The sequence below is a fragment of the Juglans microcarpa x Juglans regia genome, chromosome 6S, assembly GCF_004785595.1.
Source record: "Juglans microcarpa x Juglans regia isolate MS1-56 chromosome 6S, Jm3101_v1.0, whole genome shotgun sequence".
In the NCBI taxonomy this organism is placed as follows: Eukaryota; Viridiplantae; Streptophyta; class Magnoliopsida; order Fagales; family Juglandaceae; genus Juglans; species Juglans microcarpa x Juglans regia.
In genome coordinates, this window is record NC_054605.1 from 12,136,576 (window position 1) to 12,148,926 (window position 12,351).

Here is a 12,351-nt window from a genome sequence, read left to right on the forward strand (position 1 = left end):
TTAGGAGGCTCGGTTACAAAGATGAAGAATGAAAGGGGAAGAAGGTTGCAGTCTTACGTAAGGAAGTATCTGAAAATTGGAATGTCGAAGAGATGGGAAGGAAGAAACCAGAGAGGATACAACCAATTGAACCACTGCTTTTGCTCTTCTACCAAAGAACATTTTACGATTGGAACTAAAAAAAAAATTTGATCTGAGTTTTTCTTTTCTTTTTCCTTTTTTTGGAATTAAAAGTGGAACAAAATTGAACTCCAAGTGAAGTTGGAGCCTCGAGCATTCCCAGTGTACATGACTGTCACCTCCTAAAAGAAGAAAGGTAAAAGAGGAAACACACAATTTGTTTTAAAAAAAAAAAGTCACATAAGTGGTGTGTGGAAGTTGAGTGAATAGTAGGAGGTTGTATAGCAACACTCAATGCTATATATAGTTTTGGAGTGTACAGTCTTTGTGTACTCTCTTTAAAAAAAATTGGAGTCACTATTAAAAAAACAAATTTTCATGTAGGTCATTGATTTATTAATTTTTTTCATAAAAGTACGTGAAGATTGTGCATTCTAAAACAACAAATATCATTCTTCTTCTTAAAAAAAAAAGAAAAAAAAAAGATAAATTTGGCATGGTTTGAAATTTGAAAAAGCACAAAATGAATAGGGGCAGTTAGGTAAATTAATCACTAATCACATGTTAAAAGGACCCTAAATCGGGTGGGCGAAGGATTGTCGGGTGGAGCCCAAACAATGGGTGGAAGTAGGGGTGGGAAAAAAAAATAAAAAAAGGGTTGAGACAGACCGAATCAGTGAGTGCAGTCTAGTTTGTAAGCAGCCCCACGTGGTACCGGTTCTTAAAAGTAGAAACCAATTCTAAACCGATGTGTTATCAATTTTCATATTTTGAAAATCAGTTTTAACCGAATCGAACCAACATATATATTTATAATTTTTTTTATATTTTATATAAATTTTTTTATTATATTATATATATTATATGCTAAATTGCTAATTAATATAACATGAAATTCTAACATTATTATTGAAATCTATTAATCTTACAACATAAAATTAATCTTATAATTTTTAATATAACATTTGATATAACATATAAATTTTAATTTTATAATATAAAATTAATATTACATAAAATTTTAATCTTAAACATAAAAATGAGTATTAAATTATTAAAATAAAATTAGTTTAGATATACATTATACATATAAATATATATATATATATATATATATATATCAAGGATAAACACATTTTTTGACATAATAAATTATAATATATATGTATATATTATCATATATAATACTTTGATAATAAAGTATTATGATATATTACTATTATATTATAATAAAATATATATAAGTTATTATGTTTTTATTGAGAAGTTTCAATTTTGATAATGAATAAATTCTTATTTAAAACGGGTAGATTGGAATCTAAAAATGTTACAAATCCGGATTGAATCGGACGCCAAGGCCACCGAAAGTTATCGAAAATAACACCTCCAAGTTTCCAACACTCCATATAAATACGACACAGTCACGCGGACAGAATCTCGCGTTCTCATCCTTTACACTTCCAGACTTCCTAAATTCTCATCCTCTTTCTCGCTCTCGTTCTCTCTTGCGGATTGAGCAGACAGGAAACGTACGCCCAGCGGAATTATTTGGATTTTCCGGCGCTCCAGAATCTGTGACCTCTTTGATCTTTGGTTTTTGGATCTTCTTCTTCTCCGGCTTTCCTTTTCTTTAGTGTGTGATTGGGGGGGAGGAGATCCGGTAGCTTCTCTCCTCTTCTGTCTTGGCTCGAGATCCGGGCCAGGCACAGAAGAATCGGATTCAGTTTCTTTATTCGAGTTCTCTCACTTCACTAGGTGCTTGGCAGGTTCTCTCTCTCTGTCCTCTTACTGTATATGTGTGTGTTGCTGTTGGGAGTAATATTCTGTTTCGATTAGGAGAAAAGATGTGGGAACGAAATGGAATAAACAATAAAGTACAGAATCCTAGATTTTCTCATTGTTTGTCACTTGACCAAACGGTAACTTCCACTGTATTTTCTGAGTGAGATATCTCTTTGGCTTGCAGGACGTGTGTGCTCACTTTCTCATTATTATTGCGCTCTCTAGATAAGCTGGTATTGGATTTGCACTCGCGCTCTCTGCTTAATGCTATACTGTTTTAAAACCGTTGCGAGGATTTACTTGACAGATTATGTTAATCTGTAGTAAATCGTCGATTTTTTTTTAGTTCTTTTCATTCTGAACAATGAAGACGGCATTTCCATTTATTAGAACAAGGTGGAATGTGTGACTCTAATTTGTAGGGGAAATGGAAAGTTGGGTTGTTTTGGCAAAAACCTAGCGAAACTAATATTGAAATTGCTACTTTGTTCTCGTTCTTGATGCGATTATTATTATGTGCTGTAATATATTTCTCCCTTCCTTCCGTTTGTATATAGGATTGTAGTGTAAATGGCCTCGAACAAGAGATTTCTGACGGATGACCAGAGGGCACTGTTAAAGATAGCGAGCCAGAATGTGGAGAGTTTGTCTTCTTCTCCGAAATCCTCCACATCTTTGCTTTCTGAACATATCGTGAAAGCTCCTGCTAGTGGCAAGGCCCAAACTGCTGGTATTGCTGTGAGGCATGTGCGCCGGTCGCACTCGGGGAAGTTTGTGCGGGTGAAGAAGGGTGAGTCCGTGTGGCATTTTGATGCAGTCCCTAATTTTGTTTTATTTACCCGTTTCTGCGTCAGTTTCACTAAATGGGCTTGCTTTCTGGGATGAATTATTTATGGCGTAGCTGGTGGACTATTTTAATGACCGAGCTAGTAATGGTTATACTGTTTCATCACTGGCTGACTAGATTTTTATCATCCAAATGGGTAGAGCTGGGCCAAATGGCTCAACAATAAATTAAGGTAAGTTCAAAGGTTCATCAATAAAATTCTTGTTTTACTGATAAAAAAATGGTAAGTTCATAGGTTATGTGCGCACACCCCACACACACATGTATGGCAATCATAGTTGAGTGATGGATGCATATCTGTTAATTGTGTTAAAAAATTGAGCAAAATAAGGTTTGAGTAGAAATGAATAACGTCTTATGGCACGATCATTATATCTTTTCTATTAGGGCAATGCTAGGGCCACCGAGAAAACCCACCGAGGAATTGTACCGACAGTGTAATTTTTTTTTTCTTTTTTTAAAGCATTTTTTATATATTTAAAAAAATACAAATAAATAAAAAACACAATACTAAAAAATAAACAAACACACATCCTTAAAAAAAAAAAAAAAAAAAAAAAAGCCTAAGTGGTACAAATGATAGGTACACTTTGTCGGTGTACCTATCATTTTCCTTTCTATTATTAGTGCACTCAAGCCCAGTCCTACTTATGGTTGACATATATCATTTTCCTTTTACGGTGTGGAAATTAATAGCATGGTTTATTATAAGAGTCTGAGATGTACTTATAAAAAAAAAAAAAAAGTGTCTGAGATGTGTATACATTCCATCTTTATTTTTCTCAAAATTCAATTGAAAGGAGAACTGTTTCCATATGCTCTTCTGACTTCCTTGTATCGCTAAACTAGCGCGCATAGGCAACACTCTTGTATATGTCCCGACGGGCTTTTTTGCCTTTTCATGATCAATAAAATTTTTGTTTATCAATAAAAAAAAAAATGTGGTCTTCTGAAAAGATTTTTTTCTTCTAATATAGTTTGTTTATAGGACAAAAATCTTTTGGACCACTGGTATAGTCCTTGCATCCTGTCAACTATCAGGTTTAGTAATTTTGATGTGAGTCCAGTGTATGGTCTTGATAAATGATTGATTTTTACCTGATATCCTGGTGTGAACCATAAATGCTTTGATTTACTCAAGAATCTCCTTCTGCATCCAGCCCCATTCTCTCTTTCTCCCTGCTTTAGGATGTTATCCAAGGTAGCTGAATGACTTACATAGTCTTCTTCTCTTCTTCACGTATTTTAGTTTCAGAATATGATGGTATTAGTGGTTTCTCAATGCATAAATTATTAAAAAAAAGTGGTTTCTCAATGCTTCTTTCATTGTGTAATAACAAGGTATTTTCTCTTCAACTAATGGCTGCAGATGGTGCTGGTGGCAAAGGCACATGGGGAAAACTCCTTGACACTGATGTTGAATCCCATCTTGATCAGAATGACCCAAATTATGACAGTGGCGAGGTAATTTCTGCTAATAATGCATATTTTCTGGTTAGGTATATTGACTATCATCTCAGGATTTTAATTTACACTAGGTGCTAACAGCACATTACTTCTATACTGGGGTGAGGTTTTTCTACCCTAGTAATTTTTATTGTTGTTACTGTGTATGCTGCTCTTCTCTTATCTTCACTTTTTACAGGAACCATATCAGCTTGTGGGATCAACTGTATCAGACCCCTTAGATGAATACAAGAGAGCTGTTGTCTCCGTAATAGAGGAATATTTCAGCACCGGAGATGTGGATTTGGCAGCTTCTGACCTCAGAGAACTAGGGTCAAGTGAATATCATCCTTATGTTATTAAGCGGCTTGTTTCCATGGCCATGGACAGACATGATAAGGAGAAGGAAATGGCTTCTGTTCTGCTTTCAGCTTTGTATGCCGATGTCATTAGTCCTAACCAGATACGTGATGGATTTTTCATGCTTCTTGAATCTGCTGATGACCTTGCAGTGGACATACTGGATGCAGTTGACATCCTCGCCTTGTTCCTGGCTCGTGCTGTGGTTGATGACATTGTTCCTCCAGCTTTCCTGACCCGGGCAAAGAAGGGACTGCCTGAATCTTCCAAGGGAGTTCAGGTTATCCAAATTGCTGATAAGAGCTATCTCTCAGCTCCACACCATGCAGAACTTGTGGAGAAGAGGTGGGGTGGTAGCACTCACATCACTGTTGAGGAAGTGAAGAAAAAGATTGCTGACCTGTTGAGGGAATATGTGGAAAGCGGAGATACTATCGAGGCCTGTAGGTTCATAAGGGACTTAGGAGTTTCATTCTTTCATCATGAGGTTGTTAAGAGGGCTTTGGTACTTGCCATGGAAATTCGAACAGCAGAACCACTAATATTAAAGCTATTAAAGGAAGCATCTGAGGAAGGCCTGATAAGTTCCAGTCAAATGGTAAAGGGTTTCTCTCGGTTGGCAGAGAGCCTTGATGACCTTTCTCTTGACATTCCATCAGCAAAAGCCTTGTTCCAATCACTTGTTCCCAAGGCAATCTCTGAAGGATGGCTTGATGCTTCATTTGTGAAGTCCTCGGCAGAAGATGGAGAGATACCAAATGATGCAAAGGTGAGGCGGTATAAGGAAGAGGTTGGGACAATAATTCATGAATATTTTCTCTCAGATGATATTCCTGAACTCATCCAGAGCCTTGTAGATCTTGGGGCACCTGAGTATAACCCAATTTTTTTAAAGAAGCTGATCACCCTTGCTATGGATAGGAAGAACAGAGAGAAAGAAATGGCATCTGTTCTACTGGCCTCTCTGCATAGTGAGATCTTCTCAAGTGAAGATATAGCTAATGGTTTTGTCATGCTTTTGGAATCTGCTGAAGATACAGCCCTGGACATTCTGGATGCTTCAAATGAACTCTCTCTGTTTCTTGCTAGGGCTGTGATTGATGATGTCTTGGTTCCACATAATTTAGAAGAGATGAACAGCAAGTTGTCACCGAATTCCAGTGGGAGTGAGACTGTACGGATGGCCAGAGCACTCCTTTCTGCCCGTCATGCTGGTGAGAGGATCTTGAGGTGTTGGGGAGGGGGAGTGGTTGGGCTGTGGAGGATGCCAAGGACAAGATCTTAAAGCTTTTAGAGGAGTATGAAAGTGGGGGTGTTGTTGCCGAAGCCTGCCAATGTATTCGTGATCTTGGCATGCCTTTCTTTAACCACGAGGTGGTGAAGAAGGCATTGGTCATGGCTATGGAAAAGAAGAATGACAGAATGCTGGATCTGCTGCAGGAATGTTTCACTGAAGGGCTGATCACGATCAACCAGATGACAAAAGGCTTTGCCCGGATCAAGGATGGTCTCGATGATCTTGCCCTTGACATTCCAATTATACGGGAGAAATTCAGCTTTTATGTAGAGCACGCCCAGAAGAAGGGGTGGCTCCTACCATCCTTGGGTTCATCGGCTACAGATGATTCGCGAACTCGAGCTGCAGCTTCTTGAGAAAAGCATATGTTTTCATTTATTATTCTCATGCATGTATGTTGTTGTCCGTTGCCTGATTTTACGAATGAAATGATGCTTGGCACTTTCAACGGGGAGTCAGAAATATGGTATGCTTGGATTCCTTCTGATGTTTTCTCCAGCTGATGTATAAATTTGTTTTTTTTTTTTTTTTAAATAAATTTTATTGACAGATTGTTAGGGTTCTTCTTTTTTTTATATAATGCATGCAATATGATGGCCAGGGTTATATTTTCTTCAACATTCCTTGACATCCTTCTTTGTTTAGTTCTCCTAAGTTTTCCTATTTGCTATGGACTTAGTTGGATAAATCAACATTAGGTCTGATATGAGTATCTTTTTTTACATCATATCACCAAAAACTTGCTCGAGATGTTGTTTCACATTTATAACCTAAAAGACACTGATATACAAGAAATTTGTTTCCACTGTGCTTGTTGCTGCAAATGTATATTCATTTGGGATTGCCCTCGAGCCAATACCATGTAATTCTACCTTCCATTCCTAATTTTGTTATCCTTAATTACACTTGTCATAGTGACATGTTTTAAATGACTTTATTTTAAGTGATTGGCATATAAAACTATTTATAATAGGCCACATAAACAGTGCCAACATCTTTTCTCCTTTTTTTTTTTCTTTGAAGTACTAAAATCTTAATTATTTACTTCAAAAATATTTAATGTTAATGTTTATTATTATTATTATTATTATTATTATTATTATTATTATTCAATTAGGCATTATTTGGATAATTAGATAAAATGAGAAATCTTCAAAACTTCTTACAATTTCCTTTCCAAACATCTAGGGCTAAGCAAAAATCCAAAAAGTCAACTCTAACTCTGACATACCAACTCTGCCTTCGAATCCGACTCCAACATTATACATATGTTATAAAAATATATGTATTTTTCTATATATTAATCATATAAATTTTATATAACTTTGTCACATATAGTTGGTTAAATTTAATAATATACTAGCATGAGCTAATTATTAGACAATAATATATTTATACTATAATATAAATTGACTAATAATAGTTTAGCATATGTAAATATCGTACTATTACAATATTATTACCATGTAACACTAATGTATAATAACACGTAATACTAATATATAAACACTAAATTAAAAATTTATAATAACATTTTTTTTATTGGTAAAAAAATTTTTATTGATCAAAAGAGAGACAAAAATGCCCACGTATACGGGACGTATACAAGAGCAATGTCTAGACGTGCTAGTTTAGAGATATAAGGAAATCATGAAAAGACATGCCATGAAAATCAATTACAATCGACCAATGAAGTAAAGTATTGAAAAACAAAATTCTAATCTCTTCCATTGATCTTCAAAGCATCTTGCATTCTGCTCCCTCTAAATGCACCACCATAGACAAATAAGTAACATCTTCTATATGGATGCAATTTGAGAGTTGCCCCTAATATCTCTCCAAGAGGTTAAAAAATCACATACCCCTTTCTGGTTCACCCACACTAACCCCGATCGTGCAAAGACTTTAGTCCACAAGGACATGGCAATTTCACAATATAGTAATAGATGATCAGTGGACTCTCCGCTCTTCTTACACATATAACACCAGTCCATAGCTATAATGCCACGTTTCCTCAAGTTATCTATAGTAAGAATCTTCTTCAAAGAGGTTGTCCATAAAAAAAAAAAAAAACTGCCTTTAAAGGTGCCTTTGTCTTCCAAATGCTCTTCCATGGAAACGAGTTTGAGTTGTGCATGATCAAGGAATAGTAGAAAGAGTGGGCCGTAAAAACTCCCTTCTTAGAGGGGCGCCAATAAATTTTGTCTTCACCTTTCCCCCGACACATGAGTAAAGTACACAAAGTCAAAAAAGGCCGAAAAGTCATCCATCTCCCAATCTTGTGCATCTCTAAGGAAAGTAAAGTTCCATTGGGGAAGGCCATTGAAAATGATAACTAAATCTGCTATTGATGCTTCTTTCCTTCTTGCTAAGATATAGACTCATGGAAAAACTTCCTTGAGTGCCCGATCACCGCACCATATGTCATGCCAAAATTTTACCTTCACTCGGTTGCCGACTTTGAAGCAAGTATGTGTTGCATAAGTGTCCCACCCTCTTCTAATATGTTTCCAAAGCCCAACTCCATGAGGCCCACTCACAACATTGGAACACCACCCTCCCATGATTCCCCTTTTGCATAAGTGTCCCACCCTATTCTAATACGGTTCGCCACGCCTCCCGCTCTTGGTGATATCTGAATAACCTTTTGCCAAGCAAGGCTTTGTTGAAAGGTTTCAAATTTCAAATACCCAAGCCTCCTTCTTTGATGTGGAAGCAAATTGTGGCCCATTTCACTAAGTGAAATTTAAATTCATCCTTTATCCCTCCCCAAAGAAGATCACATTGAAATTTCTCAATGCAATGAGCCACCTTGGCGGGGAGCGAAAATAATGAGAGGAAATATGCTGGTAAATTAGAAAAAGTGATTTTGATGAGAGTTACCCGACCCCATTTGGATAAGTACATCCGCTTCCAACTAGCTAATTTCATCTCCATTTTTTCTAACACATCGTCCCACATGGATTTTGATTTGAACGCCGCGCCCAACGGAAGGTCGAGATATTTCATGGGCAATTGAGATATCTGACAGTCCAAGATGGACACCAAACTCTCCACATTGGGTACATACCCTACTAACACTATCCCTGATTTAGCCAAATTCACCTTCAACCCTGATACAGCTTCAAAGCATAATAAGAGAGCCCTCAATGCTCGAATTTGCTCATGTCTAGCCTCACACAAGATTAGAGTATCATCAGCAAACAATAAATGAGAAATGTTAAGTGAACCTAAAATTGTCTCTCCCACTGAGAACCTTGATAGCTGCCCGCAACGGCCCCTGAAATCATCTTATTGAAAGCTTCCATCACAAAGACAAAGAGAAGCGAAGAAAGAGGGCCCCCTTGTCGCAAACCTTGGGAGCTTTTGAAAAAACCTTTTGACGTACTGTCACCAATACGGAGAAGCATAGAGATACAATGATGGATCCAAGAAAACCATTTAGTGCCGAAGCAGCATCTCTCAAGCATATAAAATAAGAAGCTCCAATTGACATCATCATAAGCTTTCTCCATGTCTAAACTTACATACAATTCCTGGCTCTTCCGATTTAATATGACTCTCTAGACATTCATTAGCTATAAGTACCGAGTCAAGGATTTGCCTACATTGAACAAATGCATTTTGAGGCTTCGAAATCAAGCTTTCCATCTCCTTGCTCAACCTTTCACCAATACTTTGGATAAAATCTTGTATAGCCCACCCACCAGACTAATGGGACGAAAATCTTTCACCTATACTACGCTAGGCTTTTTAGGAATGAGTGCTAAAAAGGTTGTATTAAGACTTTTCTCGAATTGCCCGCTTCCATGAAATTCATAAAAAACCTCCATGATATCATCTTTAAGCACATCTCAACAAGTATGAAAAAAGGCTATGGAAAAGCCATCAGGGCCTAGCGCTTTAATGTCTGCCATACCCTTAACCACTAGCCTGACCTCTACCTCCAAAAGGCATTTCAAGTCGTTCCAAAGCCTATGGGTCAAGAAGATAAAAAACCAGCCCATTGAGTCTCGGCCTCCACTCAAACTGTTCCGAAAACAACTTATCATAGTAATTGACAATGTGGTCTGAGATCTCGGTTTGGTTGGATGAGGCCGCCCCATCTATCATCAGCGTATCTATAACATTGTTTCGTCTGTGTGAGTTGGGCACTTGGTGGAAAAACTTAGTGCATCTATCCCCTTTCTTCAACCATACTGCTCGTGATTTTTGTCGCCGACATATTTCTTCCAAAAGAGAAAATCGTTCAATGTCCGCAATCACCTGGGATTTGAGAGCCCGCTCAATTTCAGAAGGAACCTTATCTTCTTCCACGCCCTCCAAACCCTTAACCTCCTCCAATAGAACAATTTTTTGGCTCTCCACATACCAAACTCTTGCGCATTCCACTCCTTCAAATCATTTTTCAAAGACTTTACTTTGCAGGCCATAATATTACTAGAATTACGTTGGAAATGGTAAGAAGACCACCATTACCTTATTCTATCCAGAAAACCCTCTGACTTTAACCACATATTCTCAAATTTGAAATACCTTGGACCTCTTTGAATGCCCCCACAATTCAATAGAATGGGAAAGTGATTCGAACACAACCTAGGTAGTCTCTCCTAATGAGATCTGAATAGTGTGCCTCCCAATCTGGTGAGATTAGAAATCTGTCTATCCTTGACCATGATGGAAGATCTCGGTTGCTAGACCAAGTGAAAGAGCCACTTGCAAGAGGAATATCCTGTAAATTATGTTCAGAGATGAAATTAGAAAAATCTACCATGGGTGGGTTGAAACCCAAACCACCCCATCTCTCACTCAGAAAACAAGTGATGTTGAAATCACCTCCAATAGAACCAAGGTAGATCCCATACGCTTATAATACCAGCCAACTCATCCCAAAGTAAACTTCGAGACCGGTCAAGATTAGGCCCATAGACACCTGCAAAAGCTCACTGATAGCCATCCATGACATTCTTAAACAAGCATGCAGCCACGTAATCCCCTAGAAAAGCTTCCATTTTTTTAACCACTCTTTTATCCCACATTACTAGTATGCCCCCAGATGCTCCATTGGATGGTAAATAATGCCATCCCACTTGACTACAACCCCACAAACTCCTAATGATACGAAGGGAAATAATTGATAGTTTCGTTTCCTGTAAACATACAATGTCTACCTTCCATTTACGAAGCTGATTTCTGACTGTAAGATGTTTATCGTTTTCATTCAGCCTCCTTACATTTCAAGAAACAATCTTTGCTTTCATAAAACCACTTCCTTTGTCCTTCCCCTCACTCTTCTTCGGTTAGAGCTCTTTTCACTTGCTCCATCATTCACTATCCAGTCAAGCCTTTGGAGTTCTCTAGCTTGCTTCTTAGCTGAAGCGAGCTCCCTAGGTGATCTCGAACTTTGCTTGCCAACTTCTATGGCTGCAAAAAGGGTAATGAGCTAGCCCTCAAAACTATCACATAAAATTTCCACACTTTCTTGCATCTCCTTTACCATATTCATAACCCAATTTGAGGTCTGGAAATTACTGTTCTTATACGGGTGTAGGGATATAAGTGGAAATGGGTCTTCCCAACAGGCATCTTCACACTCCAAATGAGCTGTGTGTGCCGTCCCCACAATGTCTAACTCTTCTTTAGTCCTAAAGAAATCTAGAGGGACTGTCGCTTGCTAAGAAAAGCTTCTTGTTGCCTCTGTGTCAGCCTCGCCACTCCTCAGTAGGATCATTCTCCCAATATAATAACATGTAATACTACTATATAATAACTAAAAACCATAAATAAAAAACTTATGGTTAAAACAAAGATTAAAACTGATTTAGGGTTTAAGTTAGGCCCTTAGGTTTTAAATTAGGGTTTAGAAAAAAAGCTCAAAAGCCCAGTCCAAAAGGGGCAAAACGGCAGCCCAGCCCACAACCCACGCAAAACGAATTCTTCTCATTTCAAATCGAGTGTTATGTCTTTCCTAACATTAGCCGCACTCCTCCCCCTCGCCAACAACCTTTCTCTCAAAATCCCACCGGCGACTGCACGACCCTTCTCTCCCTTCTCCCTTCATCTTCTCTATCTCTTCTCATGTCGTCTTCACTCTCTATATCTCTCTTTTCTTTTGATTTTTTATTTTCTCTTAAAGTTTTTCAAGGTCTCGAGACTAATGAAACTGCAAGAACTAAGAAGGTACTGAAAAATTCCGAGGGTGAGTTTTTTTTGAAATTTTGTGAATCTGTGTGTTGATTTGAAAGTCCACAAAAAAATATTTTTCAAAAAATGGCTAAATATGAAACTAAGAAAAAAGCTCAATCAAAAAGCCCAAATCCAATTCTACTCCGAGAAGTCGAAGTCGGATTGGAGTCTATAGGTGTCGGAGTCAAAGTTGGAAGTCAGATTCAGCATCCAACAAAGTCGAAGTCGAAGTCAGAGTTAGGGCATTCCAACTCCGATAGTGTCGGTGCTCAGCCCTACAAAGATCACTCAAACTTCTTCAACAGATCATTAC

General features: G+C 37.7%; 1 protein-coding gene across 1 annotated transcript; it reads left to right on the plus strand.

The window, feature by feature from the left end:
• The first annotated feature begins 1,536 nt into the window (after positions 1 to 1,536).
• LOC121236909 (MA3 DOMAIN-CONTAINING TRANSLATION REGULATORY FACTOR 1-like) lies at positions 1,537 to 6,458 on the plus strand. The gene is given in 5 exon segments (XM_041133419.1): positions 1,537 to 1,886; positions 2,460 to 2,692; positions 4,119 to 4,213; positions 4,395 to 5,799; positions 5,802 to 6,458. Coding segments are annotated over 4 exon segments (2,127 nt in total). The 5' UTR covers positions 1,537 to 1,886; positions 2,460 to 2,472; the 3' UTR covers positions 6,209 to 6,458.
• The last annotated feature ends 5,893 nt before the right edge of the window (positions 6,459 to 12,351 follow it).